The 24,157-nt window shown below is 39.6% G+C and overlaps 1 protein-coding gene across 7 annotated transcripts; it reads left to right on the forward strand.

Moving 5' to 3' along the window:
* Positions 1–23,609, forward strand: map7d2b (MAP7 domain containing 2b). Of its 7 annotated transcripts, none has more exons than XM_086150785.1 (16): positions 1–497; positions 1,578–1,661; positions 2,548–2,708; positions 6,758–6,884; positions 9,502–9,591; positions 12,625–12,714; positions 13,230–13,345; positions 13,804–13,877; positions 14,204–14,412; positions 14,654–14,792; positions 16,083–16,263; positions 17,138–17,242; positions 17,965–18,028; positions 20,248–20,392; positions 21,889–22,188; positions 23,164–23,609. In XM_086150785.1, the coding sequence occupies exons 1-15, from the start codon at positions 461–463 to the stop codon at positions 22,175–22,177; spliced, it is 1,911 nt and encodes a 636-aa protein (XP_086006911.1). In that variant the 5' UTR covers positions 1–460; the 3' UTR covers positions 22,178–22,188; positions 23,164–23,609. The 7 variants fall into 7 exon arrangements, with proteins under 7 accessions (XP_086006911.1, XP_086006912.1, XP_086006913.1 ...); XM_086150786.1 differs by having other exon boundaries at positions 21,910–22,188; XM_086150787.1 differs by having other exon boundaries at positions 13,254–13,345.
* The last annotated feature ends 548 nt before the right edge of the window (positions 23,610–24,157 follow it).

A 24,157-nucleotide genomic window follows, 5' to 3' on the forward strand; every position in this document is an offset into this window, starting at 1 on the left:
TTTTTTTTTTAAATGGCGCATTAACGTGAACATTTTCCACCCGTGACGCGACCCTAGCTTAGCCCTGACCGTTAAAACGACCATCTGTAATGGGTAATGATGTAGACAATATCAAAATTAAAAAAAAAAAAAAAGAAATAGGAATTGTATTGATTCAACCGCATTTTATTTTTGGGATATTAACACCAAGAAAGTCATTTCCGCCACGGAAACCGGTGGTGCGTTTTTATTTAAAAAAAATTAATGCCGTATAAAATCTCGTCTATAGACTAAGTGACTCCTGCTCCCAGGCATATGGATCCCCTCCCCCAATGCTGTTTCCCTTCGCTCACCACTGTTAGCATCATATTTTTATCTGTCTCCTCCTGAATTGCCTCATCTAGGCTTTTTCCCCTCGCGTTTCTAGCGTTTTTAATTCTATTCGGTCCGTCGGATTAAATGATATTATCCGGCCACTGAGATGACCAAACTGGTTCCCAGCTGTACCGAACTGACAGGTGAGGAAAATGATGTATTTTTTATAAATAGGACTAACAATTGAAAATGCTGTCATTTATTTAAGAGGGACTATCACCAGACGAGAAATTAACTATAACATTTTTAGGATTTTACTCTACAGCTCCTTTGGAGAATCACGCTGGCTTTCCTACTGTGATGACGGTGACTTAAAATAAACGAACCCGGGCCAATAAATCCTAATGAGGAGAAAATAATTCAATATGGTTTTAAAATAGTTGAGTAGTTCTTTGTCCCCTCTGATTTACTTCTTGACACATTTATCCTTTAAGAGGGGATCATGTTTGATAATCAGATTGTGAAAAAATACAATGGCATATGCTTATTTTCAGTTGGACAGCAGTGCATATATTGAATAACACAAAATTATTTGACTGGTGTATGCTACCTTGCAATTTCCATATAAACCAACTAACTAAATACCCAAACTGTTTGCATTTTTCCTAAAGTAGCCATCTCCTTCTATCTATTTAAGAAGTACACTCATGTACACCTACACTCATAGAAATATATCTATGAGTGTAGGTCTATTAAAAATGATGTGTTTTAAAAACATGATTTATACTTTTGTCTTTTGTCACACATTGTTGATGAGGATAATGCAAAATAGAGCCATTAAGACAGCTTCAGGTATCTACAATTTGCATGTATTACCAAATCAAGTCACACACCAAGTGTTTGTTCAAATATATTTTCTGCCATCTGTGTGTGTGTGACTCAGACATGAGTTAATGTGGATTTGCACTGGCAGCTTTCTGACCAGCAGCTTAGATGACTGTCTGAAATAAAAACAGAGACTAAAGAATTTATGCTAAGGTGTCACCCATCGGTTGTTAACGCTGACATCTGACCTTGGAGATGAAACGGTTTCTGATGGGAGATTTATGACATTCAGATGCCATGTAGTTCTGGCGTGCCTTCCATATTGACCATTGGATAAGTCAGGTATACTGTAAGTTACCACTTCAGCTTTGTAAAAATAAATAAAAAAAGAAACGAGACTTGCTGTACTCGCCTCTTGGCCCTTGAACCATGTTTCTTATGGTCTCCTCGTCTCTCAGCCCTTGCTCCGCCCCCTGTGCAGCTGCTCTCCAATAGGAATGCTTCTCCATCTCGAGCAACTTCTAATCACAAGAGCCCTCAAGGTAATTTTGTGAGCCACTTCCATGAATATAAACGAGAAAAAAAAAATCTGTGGCGGCATCTGATTTTCAGCGACCCCAAATAATACATAAAAAGCAATTGTTTTGTATGTTTTGTTTGCTTAATTAGTAATCAAAATTGAAATGGACATTACATTGTCGGGATTGTGAGAAATGTCTTCTCGATTCCTCTTTATGTCAAGTGCATACAGAGAAATCAACAATAAAGGTTTATCTGCTATTTTGTAAATATTGTGAATTTCTGATTTTCATCAGAAATACTTCTAGTGTATTTTAATATTATTGTGATCATGCTTTTATCTCTCTCATATAATGAATTCATGATGGTCAGTATTTGTATGCCAGGGTACTTTTAATCAGGAGAAATTCGAGACCTATTTTATTATTATGTTGATTTTATTTTTAATTTACAAAGCCCCCAAAATTTTGTAGAAGGCGGCAGCATCCCAGCAAGCTGGTTGTTGTTCTTAATTGAACATGACAGATACCAGCTTTAACACCCATGCAATGTGATATTTTGGTTTAAAGTCTATTGATGTTATTTTATGTCAACCTCAATAGAATTTTCATCCAAAATGTTACTCCTGTGTGACATGTTTCCTATATTGAATTGATATCTGTCTGATTGACTGGTTGAGCCTTGAGAATTTTACATGCAATGCTTTTAGTACACTTTGCTGATGGTAGTATTGTGCTTTAACCTAATAAATAAAAGAATATAAGCTGATGTATTGATATCCATTGCTTCTAAAAATAAGTCATGTCATCAATTACAGAAAGCTGGTATCTGTCAGGCTGTTCTATTCGCAGCATTATTGACCTTAAGGATACTTCTCCACTCCTGCTGACTTTATGTGTGTGGGTGCAGAGCTGTCAGAGATTTTGCGGGACAAAGAGCACCGTGTCCAGCTACAGTTAGAGCGCTGTGGCCAGGAGAGAGGAAGAAAGATGGCGGAGCAGAAGAAAAAGGAACAGCAGCGTAGGCTGGCAGCAGAGGAGAAGAGGCGGCAGCAGCAGGAAGCGGAGAAGGTCAGGGGCCACAACACCCCTCCAGTAACATTTAATCACATTTAATGAATTTTTAGAATATTTTGCAAATCCCAGCACAAGCCTGAATTCAAGACCAAAATCAGGGTTTAAAAATCATGATGTCGCCCTTAAAACTAGAAAAAAAAAAAAATACAAGCAGTTTCAAGTAACAAGGGGTTTAGCAAAAAAGCAACATTTTATGAATTTTTTCATATTTTAACATGTTTATGATGCAGTAAGGTGCTGTGGAATTATGGAACAGATCAGCAAAGATACATTTGTGGAGTGAGGAACAAGGAGTATCATCCTGACCTCATCACCCTTCCATCCTGACCCCACTAAAAATAAGCTCCTGCGAAGTGCTTATTCTAGTGTGTTTGTGTCCAGTCTGTTTTTAATCATGAGTAGAACCGTTGGCTGAGAAACACCAACTCACATCACACCCACTCATATCATTAGTCATCACTTCATTGATTAAAAAAAAAAAATAGGTAAAATACTGAACAGCAGTTGAAGGGTTAACAAGCTCTCAGTCAGCCTGGCCCTCCAAGGCCTCACCATCAAAGGGGGGTTGTCATTGTCTGTATTGATTTGGAGATGTGTTTGCATGCTTACATCCTCTCCCCGCTCTTTCCCCTCCACAAGCTCATATGCATAACTTAATGACATAATGATTGGTCAGTCTCCCGGGGAGATGACATCACAGCCAGCGTATTGTGTGCCGCTTACTGGAACAGAGTGCCGATGTTTGCAGCGATGTGACAATCACATACATTTCCACCTGAAATAGAGGAAACCACTGAATCAATGTGCTCCAGATCCTGTCAAGGAACCACAGATGGGTATATCCAGGATTTCACTCAGGGCTGTTGCTCAGTGTTTTTCAAGGGATGAGGTTATTATTTTGATTCACCATTGTGTGTTTGTTGTTGCTTGAAGTCATTTACAGCTTACCTGTAAAATCAGCAAGAAACATCTTGAAAATAGGATAATGTTTTTGGAAAACTAAGCAAGACATCACCATAGAAATCGAAGGAATTTAAAAAAAGGCCAAGAATAGAGTAGCTAAAACTGGCAAAGAATTACCTAAAAAACATCGACGGATTAACTAAAAATTTGCCAAAAATGTCCTCTCTTCAAAATTGGAATATTATTTTATTGTCACAATATTATTGTATAGATTGTTTGTGCTATGTGTCATGAAAGTTCAACCAAAAGCCATGAAACATTTTGTTTCGTCTGACAATCAATCCAGAATCCATTAGGCATTCTAGCTTGTGTGATGTGGGAATCAAAAAAGTACAGTAAATCACCCTGGTTGAAAAATTGAAATCATCATGTTTGGTGTGGAAAAGGACAAAATAATTTTGTCCTGTTTTTTTATTAGTATTGTATACATACCAATGAAATTATCTGAGGCAAGAGACAGTATTCTGATAGGGTGTTTCAGATTTGAAAGAAGTTGTAAGTGACATAAACATACAGGTTTCGGCACTAAACATTTTGCACCCAACAGCAGAAAAGAAGTGTAACAAATCTTCCTTTGACACTCCACTGAGGCATTGCTGCATTCTTACCTTCATTCCTCTTCATCCCCTGTGACCTGCAGTGTCTTCCTCTATCAATTACTTCTTTTCTGTCTCACCCCCAATATCTGCTGCCTCCTGTCTTATTTTACCCCTCCCATCCCCCACCCCGTCCCTCCACCCTCCTGCAGTTTGTGCATGACTCTGCATCCACCTTCAGCTACACTCCCTTGGTGCTAGGGTGGGGCATTTCCATCTTTTGTATTTACACAGGACACTAAAGACGGTACATGGTACAAAACCATTCCTAATGCATGTGAAACCACCGCTGTCTGCCTACAAACACACAAACCACATTGACTGTTTATTACACAGAAATGAAGAGGATACCGAGAGCAGCAAGCTCATCCATGTGTGAGGAGGAAAGAAAGAAACAGAACGACAGGCAGAGAAAGATATCATCAACAAGATAAAGGGAATTAATACACTGATGAATGTCAAAAAAATTGGCTGATGGTGTTAACCTATAAGGAAAATAAATAATAATGATAATAAATCAAGCAGGGCAAACTTTTCATTCTCAACATTAACATAGAACTTTGCCTTATTCCGCTTATTCTCATAATTAATTAATTTTTTCAAAACATTTTGGAATATATCAGTCCAAATGGAAAAATTATAATCCATCATCATGGATGGATTCACCTTTGGACTCCTGGGCTGTTGGACTTGTCTCCTCTGTTCATTTGTGCTTTACTTTCTCTAGTCTGTTATCTTGTGAATTTCTCACTTCCTGTTTCAAGTTTCTAGAGTGCCACTGTCTAATTTTAATTCCTCTTCATCCTATGTGACTAATCCTTCATAATCTATAGAACTTCTGGTGCACATAGGGTCAAGGGGGTTGGCAATAGCGAGGACCATGCTTTGGCTCTTATGAAAATAGTGTGCATTACTACATTGATATATTACCTGTGTGTGTTGAAATTTGATGAAGTCCTCAAGTGGAAGTGGGCAAGGAATATATACAGTTTAGTAAGGTTATAAGGCTTTGGTCATTTTCTGTATTTTGTCTAATTTATATTAATAGACAGAGATAAATGGAAAATTATTATTTTGATGATTTCTTTCTTCTCTTCTGCAAAATCATCTACTATGCTGTCACATTTTTGTCCCATACAAATAATGATACCACAAGAAATGCATGAAGATTGTCCTGCTAATTTTCATGCATTTTTGGTATGGGTAGAAAAGACATTGTGATTAACAGGATTGCTCCAAACATACAGCCTCATAAAACTCCATATTCCTATACAAAGCATTTTTTTACAAACAGTCAACATCAAATAATTATTTGACATTTTAACAATGACATTTAACAATGACATTTTAAAAATAAAGGGAATAATTGCTTCATATCCATGTTAGTGATTTTGCTACATCCATCCAACAGTCCTAACCCAAAGATATACCCTTTGCTTTCTTTTGCTGAAACCCGATAATATTTGACGAGCAGTGAGAAGTTACAGCCGCCGACAACAGCAGCTAATCAGTCAATAGATTGATTATCACAAATTTAATTGTCATGAGACATCTGTCTGTTTCATCTTTCTGAACTAAAGAAAGAGGGAGAGGCAAGAAGTGAAAACCAACTGAAGGAAATAGGAGAACAATAAAAACAGGACTGGATATAAAAAAAATCAAGCTGATATCAATATCAATTCCACCCTCTCAGTGTGTCTGGTTCTGTGTTAGTGTGTGTGCGTGTGCGTGGGTGCGTGTGTGTGTGCGTGTGTGTGCGTGTGTGTGTGTGGGATTCTGAAGGGGTGTTGGATTCTGTCCCTGTCAGACCCCCTCTGAGATAAAACAGGGAGAGAAAGGGAAAGATGCTGCTATTACTGAAATTCAAATCAATATTGTAGATGATCTTTCCTCAGTGATTTAACGAGAAAGGTTCTCATTACTGATGTTGCAAGATTTTAAAATCTGTCATTCTAATAAAAGCAATTAAGGTTGTTTTTTTTCAGACAAAGATTGGGGGGTACATCTGCAAGGGGGGGGAGAGAGAGAGAGAGAGAGAGAGAGCGAGAAAGGTGGGGAAGAGGAAATGGAAAAGAAGAAGAAAGAGGGGGCGATGGGGCAAGAGAAAATGAGAGAAAGAAAGAGGAGGGCGAGGGAGGGATGAACAACAGTGACGTCGGGGAGATAGAGAGAGAGAGAGAGAGGGAGAGAGAATCAGTGCCACCTAAAAGGAGCAGCAGATGGGGAGAGAGAGAGAGATAGTAGGGGAGAGAGAGGGAGCTGTGCTGCTGTATTACTGACTGACAGACAAGCAAGGGAGTGCTGGTGGCTGCCGGCAGACGGAAAACAGACTGACGGAGGAGAGGACAAGGGGCGAGGCTGCTGCAGTTGCATGCAGTAACCATGGCGCAGCCATCTCCCTGCGCCTCGCCAGGCATCCGTCGCCGTAGTGATGGTTCAGTAAGAGAGTGTCTGTTCTTCCCTGTCTCCGAACGCAACGAGCAGGAGAGGCTGGAGGCCCTGGTTCGCCGGAGAGCTGGGGGAGTCGAGAGAAGAGGAGGAGTAGAAGGGGAGAACTTGGACAACAGGCCCAAGCGATGGACGTGGGGAGGACCCCCTGATGGAGTGGAGGGTGAGTCTGATGCTTGTTGGCCAGGTGGATGATTGTGGCGACATTTGAGATTGAGACTAGAAACGACCTGCTCGAGAGCGAGGAGAGGTGTGTATGGGGGAGGTCTGGAGGTCAGTGGGAAAAGAAGAGGGGGATGGTGGCAGTAAAGGGTGGGGACAGTGGCGTAAGCAGGATGGGAGAATAGCAGGTGAAATGAAGACAAAAGGAGGAGAATGGATGAAGGAGAGGAAGGGCAGGGGATGGAAAAGGGTGTGGAGGCTGCAATGCAGGAGCTGCTTTGTCTCTAACCCTAATCAGAGTTTGGTGAAAAAGTATGTGTGCTGATTACAGCTGATTTTGCCTTGTAAGTGTTCTACAGGTGTGTGTGTGTCACGATCTGCTGTTTTATTTCCATTCTGGGAGGAAGGTCTAATATCCCAGTGGAGCTTCTCGTAACCTTGAGCAGAATAAGGCCATGCAATAACAAACACTTCCAAAGACAGATCGTTTTTAATTGTACGTACCTTTCGTGAAAACACATCATATTTTCTGAGGTATTTCTGACATCATGTCTTCCAGCAGGAGGCCAGAGCACCACTGGCTTGGCTCTGGATCTTGTGGCGCATTCATAACGGCATCAATTATTCACAGTGCCCACTGGCCCTTCACTCCAGGCTTTGACCTGGGATCAGGCCCACCCAGTGGTGGGTCTGACTGGCACAGAGGCTGCTCTTGGATATGTTGGACTGCAGCAGATGCAGCAGCATCTCATCTTACAGCACCCTCTAAGAATTTGTGTGTTTGAATGCCGTATACTGTCATTTGCTGTATGTAATGACACTGAAAAATATGTAATCCGACTGTAATTTCTTTGATTTTTATTTCCAATATTACAAATACTAATGTACAATTTTACTTGGTTATTCCAGGTATGGATCATCGCTTATCAAATTATTTCCTCTGCAATTCATTTTATTGTTTGCAAAATCATGGAAAACACTTTTAATCCCGGTGTAAACACTGTGATTAAAAATGAATTGTGAATTAAATGAGCACAAGTAATTGGAATTGATTAGGAACACAATATCTTTTAACAACCAGCTATTTAATTGTATATTTAAAGACCAGATAAGAGAATACTATGCTAGATTAGATTTATTTGTGAAAAGCTTCTCTAATCTGTGGTCAGAACATTTTTCACTGCATTTTGGGTAAAAATACACTATATGATACAGAAGTAAATGTAACTATTCATCACTCCTCACTGGTTTTTATATGTTTTACTCATAGATATGCTTTCACTATATGTATAGATTTGTGCAACATATTTGATCTACGTGAAGGGTTACTTTCCAATGGATATTTTCCAAATTGTCTTACTAATAGGTGATTTTTCTCAAATTGCTCTGACAGAAACATGCTCAGTGCATGTACCTAGACAAGAACACATGGCCACATGGATTATTTTCAGAGAAACTGAAAGAACTGTTGAGAATCAACAGCTACTAATAATCTGTCCTATGATGTAAAGCCATGGTTAGTGCAGCATTATGATAATACAAATACAATTGTAAACTCAATAGTGCTGTATAAAGATAAGAATGACCAAAAAACAAACCAAAAAAAGGGGGATCCATACTCTGTTGAAACACAGCAACACTCTCTGTCGCTTTCAGGAAACCCGATCCATGTTGCACAAACACCTGGAAAGTAGAGGGAGGTGTTTTGGGAACCTCATAGTGTAGAACATTTGTATTGAATTCATTTAATATGATGACGCTTTAATGAAGCTGGAAAAAGAAAGACTCCAGGCACATGTCTGGACATGAGAGAGCCACTTGAAATTAAAGTCAAAGCAGGGCCTTATGTGGATTCTAACATCACGAATACACTCCAAACTGTACAGGAAAGTACTGTATATCTATCTCAATCAGGGATTGAACCTTGGAATTATTGTCACTGCTTTCCCTGGTGTTTTCACAGTCTGTTAATCACTTAAGGGTGTGGAGAGGAGCTCGTTGTCTGTGGTTTTGTTCTTTATGGGGACAGTGAAAAGTGTAAATGAAACTGAAATTGATGGATGTATTTTCTTTTTCCTTATTGACTTCACCGAGCTCTAGCAGAGGTACGATTACAATCGACAACATTTTTAGAAGTGTGGGGAGAAATCTGAATGTCAAGATGTTGAATTCTATTCACATCTTTAGTCAAATTAGAATCATTCAGAGGTAAAGAAAAAGGTACCAGGTTGAGACAATCACACTGTTTCATCAATTCAGACACGGTTAGATGCATGTAAAATGTTGTGGTTAAAAAAGATTTTCACATTTTTTTTCCAAATGATGGGGTTTTAATGTGCTGGTTTATCTCAGATGTCTTATGTGGATCAAAATTGGGAAACACTGTTTCTACAAGTGTAATAAGCGTGTGTGCATGTGCGTATGTGTGCGTGCATGTGTGTGTGTCAGCATATATGTGCGTGTGTGCGTGTGTGTGCGTGCGTGCGTGTGTGCGTGCGTGCAAGCAAGCAAGCAAGCAAGAGGTGCTTCCTTTGATAGTGGCAAAGTTCTGGGGTCATACATGTGAATGGTTGAGGTTTGACGCTTTGCTTTCTCCGCTCTGCTTAACCTGCTGCCAGGTAACCCTAAGATCCCACCCTGCCATGCCATTGGCTCTGCTCAGCCCAATGAGCATCCTGCTGCTTCCAGTGCTCACAGAACCTGTAACGGTATATAGACCATGTGACTGTGTTCACTGCGCCCATATCACCTGCAGCTGATCCTTCTGCATGTGCATGAACAACCGTGTACTTTGTCTCCGGCTGTTGCTCTGTCCTGTGACTATGTGTTGGTGATTTCAGTAATGTCCTGCAAAAGAAGTTACCTATTGTGGTCACTTAACATTTTTAGTGTTGTGCTGCCCATAAGAAGAATACAACAGAGCTGACTGAACACACACTGAATTGACAAATGTATGAACCTCCTATAATGTGTGCTTGATGTTTAAATTTAGATGAATTAAAATTACATCCCTGCAGCTGACATACACTGCATAAAATAGATGTGTTGCTCCTTAACCTCATGCAAAAGCCAGCAAAGAGGTTTTGCAGAATTTTTGTTAGATACAGATATCGACAAGTTTTTTTTATAAAACTGTCATTATCTATATTGAATGCTTTTTGTCACACAGTTCGGTTTAGTAAACACAACTTTGTCTCTGATAAATGATAACCTGGCACAGTATTTGTAGACACAAATTTGAATATCTGAGCTTGATAAAAGAGGTGTCATAATGTAATATATTTCTCAAGCTAAGAGAAACACTTCTCATGAATAAATAGTCACACTTTCAGTACTACAATGTGAAAGGAGAGCAAAATTTGTACATCATCTCCTGCCTTTTAAGTCTACAGAGATAAAGTGCATGAACAGTATTGTGCCATCTGTAGAAAACACAGAGCATCCCTCAGAAAACAAATTCCCAGATATTTATTCGATATTTTAAATTTTCAACTGTCTCGATGTGACCCACATGTGGTGATTATGATACGCCTTAAAGTCCTAATTCTCAATTACTGCAAAGCAATCTCTACGCTGATTTTAGGTTTGATTGTTTTTGCCCAATCATTTTTATTTTGAAACTTGACATAAATGGATACATAAGATTTAAGTTAAGCTAAATCTTCAACAGGACAGAAAGGTAAAGTAAAATATAGACTTTTTATATGTGTCAGATTTAAATGTAATTGAAAAATGCCATATGATCTGACACTGTTCACACCCAAACCTCAGTAGGTGTCATTGTTTTACCAGTTGTTTTTGTTCGTGCCACTGACACACACACACACACACACACACACACACACACACACACACACACACACACACACACACACACAACCACTCCCTTCCCCCACATGTATTGCATCAAAGGGCTGCTCCACTTCCTGTCCCCTTGGCCAAGATCGTGTGGGGTGATGCAGACATATTGAATTTCAATAAAAACTTCATTTTTAGAACACAGTAAAGTCATGTTAATTTTAGCAGAGGCAAGTGTTATCCATTAAATATCTGATATTATAAATGTGTATTTCATATATATATATATGTGCATATATTAACAGAATAAATATTTTAATACGTCTATATAAATAAATTAGTGTATATATATATGTCTGTGTAAATATATATATATATGTATGTATACATGTATATGTGTGTATGTATATATGTATGTATGTATGTATTTATGTATGTATGTATGTATGCACAAACATACATATTCATATGAAGATCATGAAATCTGAAGTCAAGTTTGGGAGAAGGACTAAAAGCATTTTGAAATAATTGGTTTGAAATGTACTTTGCTCTAAGTTAAATATCTTTGAATATGTCAGTGCACACCTCTCAGCAGAGTGCTGGTGTTTAGCTTAGGAAAATAATATTCTCAGAGATAAAACGTTATGTGTAATGCACATCCGCACACATACATACACAAACACACACACAAAGGAAAAACATAAAACAAACCTGACATTTACATTGTCGCTATCGGTGCAATCTATTTGTCATATCTTATCGCACACACATGCATGAGCAAATCAAACGAGCATACATTACATGGACAATAAGGTTGGAGAAATTGCCATTTTTTTTGACATTTTGCTGAAAACTATTTTTCAAGAAAAAAATGACTGAAAATGCACCCAGATGCCATTGGGAATATTGGATATTCACAATGATAGAATTTTCTTGCCATCAAGGCCTTGGGTTTAATCAATTATCCTTGCAACCACTGATGCAAATTACTTTTAACTTTGGACTGCAGATCCTTAGATTTCTCGCATAGGATTGTAAAGTGTAAAAATGCGTGAATCGGTGCTTGTCAAGAAAAGGCAACAAACGGCATACATCTGCCTTTGTAGCAGCGAGTGACAAGAATTTCTCTGTTATTAAAGAGAAAAACTTCTGAAAATGAAAGAGTTCCACTAAAATAACATTGTCTGAAACAGCACATAGTCTGGATAACTTTACTGAGTTTTTATCCAGGCAACGTTTCTTTTCCCCCAATCAAGACTAATGAAATGTAATTAATGTAGCAGGGCTACATCTAATTAACTGTCACCATAGATTTACTTCACAAGTCAACACAGACAAGTATTCTCCTGAAATATTAATCAAAATGGAATTATGAAGTCCTTATGATTGAATGAGACGTCTTTTTTTTTTTCATTTAACAGAAGAACAGGCTATGACCAAAACAAATTTCTGTGCTTAAAACAAATATATTATTTCTATATAATCTCTATACGGTTCTATAGAACCGCATGTATTCCAGTAAACAACCCCCTTTAAAAACATTATTTCAAACTGGTCATTCTTCATAGTTTTAAGTTCATTTTCATGTGCTGACGATACCTTTACTTGCCGGTGACGGAATTTTGTTCTCCTCAGTCATCCGCCTCCATCTCATGGTGAAGCAGGTCTGTCTCTGCTTGCATTTTGGCTGCTTCATTTCTGTCTTACATCACTAAGGTGAACTCATCTGACCGCCTGGGGCTCATCGATCGGCTGGATTATTTCCAGTATCAACCAGCCACTCGTATCTGTGTGTGACGAGTGTTTGTTTCTCCTCAGAGTTATTAAGTCATTTGTGATGTTTTACATCAACATTCAACACAACTGAAGCAGAAGATAATCAGGTCTTTGCATTACGATCATGAATTTGTGGGTGACATTTGATTTTTTTTATTTTTTTTTAGTTGGTGACTTCCTGTCCCCTCCCACTTCAGATCAGCCCTTGAACAAGCAGCTCTCCAGCTCTTCGGCCGCTCTCCACTCACCGGAGCGAGGTGAGGATAACTGGAAACAAATCCAAACGTGATAGTTTGAAGTATGTGGAAAAATCAGTGCAGCTCCTTGCTGTGTTTTCCTGGGCTTGGGGTCCTAGTACAGCAAAAGTGTCAGAAAATACCAACACTTGGACAATGATTTACAAAACATAACAGACTTTTCAGATCACAGCTTTTACAAAATGCAGTGGTGTCAAACTAAACACGACAGGATTTCAAAATCCTTGATAATTGACAAAATACAGTATGTGGGAAAGTACAACCGACTTTCAGAGAACACATTCAGGAATATGGCCTTTAAAAATAAAATAAGCCATGTAGCAGTGCTACTGAATATAATGCTCATCTGTTTCTTTGTTATTCTTAAAATCCAAACTGTCGAGAATTTTTAAACTGATATTTTGATGTCTCTTGTATTACTCATTGGGACTTCTTGTTTGTCTTGTTTTGTGTAAACATGTCGCTGCTTGTCATTATGTCTCTCCTCCATTGTGTGTTGGTCGGTGACCCATCAGTGTCCTCTTTGTCCCATCGAACAGCTTCCCCAAATAACCACAAAACGTATAGAAGTTCCTCCAATCGCAGAAGCATTGCTGGATTCCCTGAGGAGAACAGAGACAAGACACCCACGGTTGGCTCACACATGCACACACACATGCAACCTTTAGTCAGAACTGACGGTACATTAGCAAGTGTTTTCTTTGTGACGGAGGTCTGTATGTAAATCACGTAGAGGTATGCATGCAACTGACAGACTGCTTCTCACTTACAGTCTTAACTGGTCTTTTCTGTTGAATTTAGACTGAAACAGAACCTCTCAAAAGAGAAAACAGTTAAATGTTTAAAATAACATCCTATTCTCATTACTAGAATTATTTCAATGTGGGATCAGTGATGCAGTATCCTATTTAATGCTGGCAAGAGGTTTCATTAAAGGATTGACAGGAGCTCCAATCATTGTCCTTTTAGGACAATACACAGCATAATGCACAATGTTTTATGTTGAACAGAACAGTTTGTTTTCGAAGTTTGTTTTCAGTTTGTTTTCAAAGTAAATGTTAGGTCACTTTTCTAACATGCAACTTGCAGGGTGAAGCTCCAAATACACCGGTCCGTAGCTCTTCCTTTCGAGCCAACAGTAAAGGCCCGGCCACACCAAAAAGGTACAGCACACACAACACACACACACACACACACACACACACACACACACACACACACACACCCGAGTGCTATCTGTATAGGGACACATTACATTGATAACTATTAATTGTAGACAGTCTAATCACCCAGGACCTCAGAAAATAGGTCATCAAAATGTCACTGTGAGAACTTATGGTCATAACAAGGTCAGTTTTTAATCTAGTAAAGGATCCCAAGAGACAACTAAAATGTGCCCATGCACACACGCACATACACACACAAAAACACCCACCCACACACACACACACACACACACACACTGATTCCGCTGCAATTGTTTGTCCAGGGTGAGATCGAACAGGAGTCGGGCTCAGTCACCCTGTTCCCCTGGCCAATACCCCCCCTCCCCTCTACGACAGAGGGCCACAACCCCTGGTAATGAGGACAAGGGTCACACTGAGGTCAAAGGTCATGGCACATTGGAAAAGAAATCAACCAAATCAGAGGGTTCTGACAAGAAGATCCCCAAGTCCACCAGCCGAGAACTGACTGCAGGTAAAGCTACTGATATATTAATCGTTGACAGGACATTTTATTATAACCTACAGGAGGGTAGTAATGACCTGCTATCCACATGTAAACATATTCATTTGAATGAGTGTTGTAAGTTGGTTGTCAGAAGGAAAGGGACCTTTCTATGTAAACTTCATTTATTCCTGCTTTTTCAAAATGGCTATCATGCCATGTGTTCCATTATCATTATTCTTTTCTTACCCCCGTTAAATTAAACAATCAGAGTCTCCAGGTACGCCTTCCGGTCGTAGTGTTGGGGGGACGACTGATGCTGAGGAGGCGTCCAGGCTGCTAGCCGAAAGACGACGTCTGGCCCGAATACAGAAGGAGCAGGAGGAGCGACAACGGCAGGAGGAGGAGAGGTGTGTATATGTGTCTGGTTACAGTATACTGAGATGGTGGAGTGGACATCTGGTTATCAGAGATTTGCTGGTTCAATCCTCAACTGCCTCAAAGCATGATAGTGATGCTGAGGTTGTTAAGAGATGTGCTTTTGTGAGTCCAACAGCCAAATATATAATTACTGCAGTTGCACATCGAAATGCACACAGATTTTTTTTTCACAGAGACTCGAATTCATACTGTCTGCAATTATAGTGGAAATTAACTGACCCCTGGTTGACCCTTTCTGACAGAAAGGAGCTGGAAAATCAACACTTCGAGTCCGAAATTATTTCAGTTCCCTTTGTCAGCTTAGCATCCAAATTCATGAGTGTAGGATTTATAAAATCCATCTTTTTTGACCCGTTTTTTTTCTTTATTGATTTTTTTCTTCTATCTGCACCCAGGGTGCGAAGCTTGCTGCAATCTGCATTGCTGTCAGTCACATGAAATGACTCATTTCCTTGAAGTCTGCAAACTGAAGCATAGGGCTGCAGAGCTGATGGGTAGAAGGGAGGCAGGTGAGGGTACGGTGAGCTGGAGCAGCTGTGTGGGTGGACAGAGGAACCCTGGGGGGAGGTGTTCATGCCGCAACACTACCAATTTTTTACCCTGCGATCCTTCCAGACTGCATGATGTCTTTCCCTACCAAATGAAGCAAAATCCTATCCGTCTCAGGCTACGATCCTGCCCTTATTAGAATGAAATCATAACCTTTTTAAAATTATATATCTCTTTTTTTAAACAAAGAATCCGCTAATTTTACCAAATATTCCATCTTATATTCAGCCGTATATTCTCTTGGCAGTTCAACAAAGTGTATTTTCCTTTTGCTCTTGAAAGAAAACAAATGGATTTGCAGCGATTTTTTTTGAAAACATCTTACTTATTAAATAATTGAAAAGTGAAACCAAAATTTTATGCCACATTATTTATCCTGCTGTGGACTGGAAAAAAAGAGTGCATTCTCGGATTAACAACAAATTTGTGTTTATTCAGAGTCTCATCTGTGCCTTAGGTATGCTTTTATCGAGGGATATCAACACCTAGTCCTACACAACAGGACTGGTGTTTAAATTAAATATAAAGATGCTACCCAATATTTATTCCTGTTTGAAAGTCCCCTGCTGAGAAAAACCCGTTGAAATTCTATTTTAGTTGATTTGATTCGATCTAAGCAAATGCCTAAACATGAAATTCTACTTTTGTTAAGCTTTAACCTGCCAGGGCTTTAGCTGCGGACACAGCTCAAGCTTATTGTGTTCCTTCAGGCTTAAGGCAGAGGAGGACCTCAGGAGGCAGCAGGAGGCGAGAGAGCAGCAAGAGAGAGCTGCACGGCAGGCCGAGGAGGCGCGAGCCAGGCGGGAGGAGGAGAAGAGGAGCAGGGAGGAGGAGGAGAGACGACAGAAAGAGCAGCGATGGAAGGACATGCAGGATCAGCTGGACAAAGAGGTCGGGTATCGTTCAGACCATAAGCATTCGAGGTGTGAGATGACAGACTTTGTTTGGTCTACCATTTTATCAGAGGAACGCATAAAGTTAATTTATAACCAATGTATATTGAGGTCCTACAGTGATAATCTTGTGACTTCATAGTTTTAACAATCAAAGTAAAAGAAGAATGACAGATTTTCCAAATATTTAGCATTTCGTATGTTTGTATAAAGGACATAAAAAGTGATGCAAAGTAACAGGAAAACTCAAGCTAAGCTGTAATATGTTATCACTGCAATCAAGAGACCCTGGTATTTTACAATCCTAGTCAACAGGGTGTAGCATATTAAAAAAAAGGTTGGAACATTCGCACAGTCCGAAATGTTAGGGGTCCAGAAAATGTCAAGAGTAAAACACTTACTTTGAATTCTTTTTATTAGAAATATGAAAAAATACATATATTATATGGCATATATCCTTGTCAACTCTTAAAATGCCTTAAGGGACTTCAGGAATCTGTGCTCTGGGTTTTCAGGGTTTATTTGTTTGTTTTTTTTGTCAGGACTGTAAAGAATTAAAGGTTAAGTTGTCCGTGGAAGTGAAACTTAGCAGAGAAATGAAGAAGAAGTTTTGTCCATGATTGCTGCATAAATTTAGCTTCTGTGTGTGCATGATGACATTGCAAGATGAGTCATAGAATACATTAACATCTTGACCCCTTTAATCCTTCTCTTATCATAGCTTTACAATGGGTTTGCAAAGGAAGCAGAAACTATGAGCGAAGAGGACTGAAACAGGACTGAAATACATTCTGGCAATCTGTGCTTTCTATTAGTAAAATATAGTTCATGAAAACAAATACAGTAATTTTGAATTCATTGATTTATTTTAGAGGGAAGAGGCTTTCCAGCGAGCCCAAAGAGAAGCAGAGAGGAAGAGACAAGCGCGTGAGCAGCTGCATATCCAGGAGGAGCAGGAGAGGCTGCAGAGGAAGAAGGTATCCCACATCAGTGTCACACCCTGGGTTTATGGCTTCCTTAAAACACTCAAACAGTAAAAAATTAACCACCTTAAGTTTCTCTGTCACAAACAAAAAACTGTTGCTCAAGACTTCGATTCCATCTTTCTTCTCAGAACATTTAGGATAAAATTGTTCCCCTCGGTGTCTGTTGCATCTGGGATCGGTGACATTTGTTTCTTCAGTTGCCTTCAGTTCTTCAGATGCCTCACCTTCGGATTTTAGTTTGACCTTTACAGCTCATCTAAATCCCATGACCAGAAAACCATGGCGGTCCCTAGGGGTGCCTTTGTTAAAAGCTTTGCTATGATAAGGTCGGAATAAGGCCAGGATGACTTTTACCAGTAAACCAGTAAAATCAACTGAGTCCAGAGTGAATCTTGTCGGGCTTCTAGATGTCCAGTTCATTTGCGAGATTTTCTTCTGTTCATAAGAGACAGTCGCATCTGCAGCAAGTTAGGCTATGCAGTGTGTGTTTGTGTATGTACGTTTGTGTGTCTCTGTCCAAAAAAAAACAAAAAAAGACCCTCACTTACCCAAGCTTACTGTTCTGTATATTTCCTGTGCATCGTGTATTTGCAAGTGCATTTGCAGTCCCTATGTCCTCTATTGTAAGTCGCTTTGGATAAAAGCATCTGCCAAATGCAATGTAATGTAATGTAATCTGTTTTCAAGTTTCTTCTCTGTTGTTATTCTGACAGAGGATTGAAGAGATAATGAGGAGAACAAGGAAGACAGAAGTGGAGGCTCCATCTGGTCCCGCAGGTGAATTTCAGATACCCGTGATGGGCTTTATAAGCCCTAGATTAACAAACATCGGACAGGAAAAATCGCTTGCAAAGCGAAAAAAAGTGAAAACGGTAAATTCCTAACATAGCTTGGCTGGAAGTGTCCAGTTCAGACTACAGTCAGAAAGGGCAGATCGATCATGTTGAGTCACTGCCTCTCCTGCAGTTACAGTTGGCTCAGGACTGCTGGAGCGAGCACTGCTTGTCATTGGATCACACTGTGTTGACACTAGAGATCCAGTAGTGACAGATGTTATACGTATTCCTCTTTTGTCTGGCAGATTTGATTTCTTTTTACGATGCAGCCAATATACCTCATTTAATATTATTTACATTCTTGAAAATGTTAAATACTAGCTCCTAACCGATTCTAGCTTCTGACGTCCCATCCATCCATCTTCTGGCACTTATCCTGCACTCAAGGTCACGGGGACGCTGGAGCCTATCCCAGCTGTCATCAGGCAGGAGGCAGGGTACACCCTGAACTGGTCGGCAGTCAATCGCAGGGGCACAAATAGACAAACAACCATTCACTCACTCACTCATTCGGGGCTATTTTCCCAATTTTTTTTTCAATTAACCTGCTGCATGTTTTGGGATGTGGGAGGAACATGCAAACTCCACAGAGAAAGGAACCCTTATCCGCATCAAACCAGGGTCCTTCGTGCTGTGAGGCTGAAGCGGTACTCACTGTGCCGCCGTGCTACCCATCTGACATCCCATCATAGAAAATAAAATTATGAAGTAAATTGCTTATGATGCTCACACTCTTCCTCCCTTATCAAAGTTATGCATCAGACAATCAAAGGAACTGTGCTGTGGTTGCAGAGAAATACTGGGCTCACAGCAGTCTCAACTTTTTACTGCCTTCCTGTATCTATCTATCTATCTATCTATCTATCTATCTATCTATCTATCTATCTATCTATCTATCTATCTATCTATCTATCTATCTATCTATCTATCTATCTATCTATCTATCTATCTATCTATCTATCTAGCCATCTATCCATCCATCCATCCATCCATCCATCCATCCATCCATCCATCCATCCATCCATCCATCGACTTTAACATAAAATTTTCTGTTTTCTGCTTCAATCCGGACTTAAATGTTATTTCTATGTCTTTTGTAAAACGTGTTCAATGTTGTCAGTGTTTTTTAATTCGGTAGTAAAATACTTGGATGAACTCTTTCCCTCTGTATTCTCTCAAATACAGTATTGTGAAAATAACTAAGGGTATCTGAGCTGCAGTGTGACTCAGCAGTCTGATCAGATACAAGACTAACGCCTCCTGCTGGTGTTTTGGAGTAGCACACATCATTGAGGATGTCGCAGTCATACTGGAACTCCACGACCCGAGGAGTCCAGGTTACAATCTGTCCAGCAGAGGTGGACCTAACCTGACAGAATCAAACCCATGGCTGTTCCTAGTTTTACAATAAAATATGCTTAAAATCAAGCATCAGTATTTATAAACACCTGACCTGATCTACCTTGTGTTGCCCTATAGCCAGGTAACATGGAGAGAAGGAACCCAATTATGAAGATGTTGCTTTGCTTTTTTTTTGTTTTTGAGAGCCAGTAACAGCTACACAACACGATAAAAGAGAGCTGTGAACAACGAATAAAAAAATACAGAAATGGATAGAAAAGATCAGGTGTCGAAAAAAACAAGCTAAAAAAAAAAACATTCAGCTATAAATAGATAAAAATCAATGTCTTCTACAAGAATTTAATGAGCGGATCCTCATCCTTAAAAGGTGTTTTTAATCAGTGAATATTTAGATGAATATGTTTCACCGTCAATCAACTTATTTATGGTTGTAACTTCTTGTCAGAATCTTCTTGTGGCAACTGGACTTGATTTTCTTCTTAATCAAGACATTGATTTACTGACTTAATCAGACATTTTCCCAACCTGTCAGTAAAAATGGGTCAAACCTGAACTGAGGTTCGCCTCTGCTTGCCTTTGTGTAGGGGAACGTATTTCAGTGGAAGTCACAGCACTTCAGTGTTCTGTTACGTAGTCTCTTAATAAATTGGGGTCTTTAAATGTGTTTTTAATTATACATTGTGGCAATTTTAATCCTTGAGCAGCACATCATAACTTAGAGGTAGAAGAACATAAATTGAATTCTTTCCCGTCTTGTGCCATTTCTTAGCTGTAAAGACTTAGTGTGTTTCATTGCAGCCTCTGATGTAAGAGCCGAGGCTTCCAACGCTTTGGAAGAAGATGCCCCAACTCCAGCTGAATCCCCCGTCATCCTGCTAGGGCCCCTGGAGAGCAAGAGCTGCGTGGACGAGCTGTCCGACGGAGTCCAGTCCATGGACGTCAGGTGGGGGCTCACCTCATGGCCAACTGCCAACTTCACACACGGGTTGGGACTGCATTTTGTCTGAAAAAATACAAATCAATAAGCCAGAGTAAAGGAAATAAGGTGTTACAAACATTGATCATCTTCTTGTCGTGCCCATAAAATGTCTGTTACCGAGCACGAGGCTAGATGTGGTTCAGCCACAGCTGAATGCTTTGCTGTCCCTTCTCATTATTCTCTGCCAATTCTGATGCTGTTAAGGGCTTTTTCAGCAGGAGGCATATTTGGACATGCAGCATGGTTAATGGTCCAGTGCTGCATTCACATTTAATGTCCACATTAAATATCCCCATTTCGCACGAGTGGCTTTTACATGTCCTACACACTGTTTAGGTATTACCAAAGTTTACATCTGCTCTTGGGCGCAGTGCCTTGCTTGCTTTTAGCTCCATTGTAGTAGATGGGAGATTGTGGAGACTTTCTTCCCACTAAGTGACTTTTTGGTTTTTACTTCTTGTGCCTGATGTTTCAAGAGTTGTAACACTCTTTAGGAAGCATTTTCTGGATTTCAATGGGGCTTTTGGCTTGCAAGAGGATTGCTTTCATCTGTAGCTTACACAGAACTGAATATCATACATATACTTAAAAAAATTTAAAATCACTTAAAAGAATTACCAAAATTTTAAACCAACAAAAACAATGGAAAAGGACAAAAAAACTTATAACAGAAAACAAAACAACAAACATTTACATACAAATGCAAAATATTGAAAAATACCTGACAAAACGAGAAATAAACTACACAAAAATATGAAAATAGTACATTGAAATTGAAAAAAAAAAAAAATCACAAACTGAATATTTTAGCATATTAGCTGAGCATTAATAGATAGTAATGTTAAGCTGATGAAGGAAAAACAATCTGAAAATTCATTTTTCAAGTACAATATTCAAATAATTTTTAAAATCATTAAGGAGCACCTGAGGTGACAACCTTCATACAAATTCACATCTCACTGACACTGACCCCAAAGGTTCAAGGCCAAAATGTAAAATTGATTTTTTTTTTAACTTGTATGGATTTACTTTTGTATCAGTTTTACTAAGAGGCAATATTTGATCAACATACCAACCTGGCAGCAGAGTTGGTAACACTGAAATCTAAAAGATGACAAACCCAGAATTTTTACTAATGCAGCTGAAAGTTTTTCGCTGTCCCAAAACATCTCTGTTAGTAGAAACGTTTTCTCATTGTGGAATGAGACTGGTGTGACGATGAAGACCTTTATTCATTCTTCATTCTGTTTCACTGGACACAATGAAGATACAAAGGCATCTCAGGCATCACAGATCTAGATTTTTTTCAAATTCTACCTCCGTTGTTGAAAGAAAAAAAGGAAAAACTAATGGTGGCCTCAAACATCCAGACATACATTATACCCAAACAAACAAAAAAAAAACTGCTCAGTATTAATAAATCAACTGAAGTGTTTCTGTCTTTATTTTGTTTCTGTAAGTTCTCCCTCTGTCTCTATCAGTCCAGTGTCTCGGGATGAGCAGGTGAGCGTTCAGGAATTTTCCCCCATCATTGAGGGAACTGATGGGTACCCACTAGAGCAACTGATGGAGCTGGACGCCCACGGGCGAGAACAGCACCAGGGTGCAGAAACACCACCCTACCCTAAGCTGCAGGCTGGCAGCGGGGTCGGCGACCTTAACAAGAACCTTCTGATCCAAGTGTGCAGCGCTGCCTCCGAGTCCTCCCAGCTCATCCACAGCATCGGGCCAAGCAAACTGGATGTCTGACAGCCTGGCAGGTATGTAGGGTCGCTTCTTGTTGTTTGTCTGTCTGTTTAAAGTATTGTTTTGTTTTTAGCATTTGTTCACAAATTTTTATGCACGCTTTTGCAAATTTACCTGAATTTTCGCAACAAGATCGTTACAGGACTCGTTAGGAAACATGTTACAAATAAACCGCCAAGAAATCACAAGAAACTAAAAGAGTTGACAACGTAAAGGGACTTACAACCATACATTCTATCATTTACTCATCTGAGCAGGTTGGGGTCTCCAGTGAACTGACTGCATGTTAAGATTGTCAGAGGAGAACATGCAAGCCCCACACAGAAAGGCTCCATGTTGGAAACAAACCAGGGACCTTACAGAGATTTTCTAAAAATATAAAAAAAATAAAATGAGAAATTATACAAACATCTACAAAAATTGTCTGAACATTCAGGACAGACAGATGATTTCCTGTGGCAACCGCTGAAGATAGCGGCCAAAAATGATAGGAAAATATTGAGGAAAAATTCTTATACGATGCTTTCCTAATTTTTGATATGTAGTTGGCAGCAAGCAAATTAAGTTGTATTTCAAATTGTATATTCATTTTGAACAGGAGACTTTAAGGTAACTCCCCCAGGTGAATGCAGGTAGGGTTTCAAGGGGGGCATCAATGTGCTGCGTCACTTTCGTATTAGTCCAATAATGTTTTTGTAAATGCGTGTTGTGTGGACTTGCGTATATAAAGTTTGCACAATCAACATTAAATATGCGTCCAGGAACAGGAATATAAACCTTGCATGCATCCAGATATGACACATATGGTATGACACTCTTCACTTGAGGAGTCAAAGCACATCACATTTAAAAAACACTCCTGAAAACTTCATCATCAGACCAGCTAGTAGATGCTGACTCAGCATTTGTTTAAGAGTGCAAAGAATGGCTCTCTAAAAGCATTTTTCAACTCTCTGGTTATGAGTTTTTACTCTTTACCACATTTCCAGGCTGAATTGGAGCCAGGAGACAGGAATAGGACAAGAAACCATCACCTGGGTCCGCAGCAGCAACAATCGCCATCTCCCCCAGGAGCTACAGCTGAACACACAAAGTCTCATTTGTATCACAGCACGACACAAACGCATATGTGCCGTCAGGTTTCAGGCCACGTTTTGAGGCAGTGAAGACTAGTGAGTCAGACCCTCACAAGCACCTGATAAATGACTGTTAAAAAAATTACATACTTCATTAACTTGCATCTGTGGTTAAAAACAAGTTGACCACTAAGCCGCCAAATATCAGTAATTTTGAAAAGAGGTCATAAATCAGGCACAAATTAAGAAATACACATGGGTCTGGGCTCTTTATGGCAGAGAAAACATTTTGGATTTGTAAGAAACTGACGTTAAATACTGAAATATAACCTCATTATAGAACTAAAATCTGTGCAAAACATTTTCAACATTTCCCTCTTTGTTTCGGTCATATCGCATATTTTCATCACGTTCTTGCTATCACAATTTTTGCTTTAAATTGAAGTCCATCATAAGATATAATATATTAATGAATCTATTGCCCAATCCTTGCCCGGGCGGATGGTCTTTACCTGTCTGATACCACCTGCCTTGACTGCCGCAAAATATCACCTGCCTCAGACTGCTTCACCATCAACTTTCTGCTTTTGTAAAACTCTGTAAATAAGATCTCGCGGGCTGGTTTGAGGGTTTGAGGGGTTCACTTGGGGGTGGGGGCATGGCTTTGTAGCAGGCCGTGAATCCTGCATCGCACCTTCAGCAGGGACTAGCTAGTGAAGCTGTTTTGATGGCTTTAGTTGTAGCTCTAGCAGAGTGTAGGACTTTCTCCCTCCCTCTCTTTCTGTCAGTGTTTCTGATGGTTCCTGTGTGTTTACCTCACCGCTGACAGCAGCTCTTTCAGACAAATCCCAGTCTGCTGCTGAGACCATCAATAACTGATATTGTAACCCCACTGCTGACCTGCAAC

The sequence above is a fragment of the Fistularia commersonii genome, chromosome 8, assembly GCF_037954325.1.
Source record: "Fistularia commersonii isolate RoL2024-O1a breed Wild chromosome 8, RoL_Fcom_v1.0, whole genome shotgun sequence".
Lineage (NCBI taxonomy): Eukaryota > Metazoa > Chordata > Actinopteri > Syngnathiformes > Fistulariidae > Fistularia > Fistularia commersonii.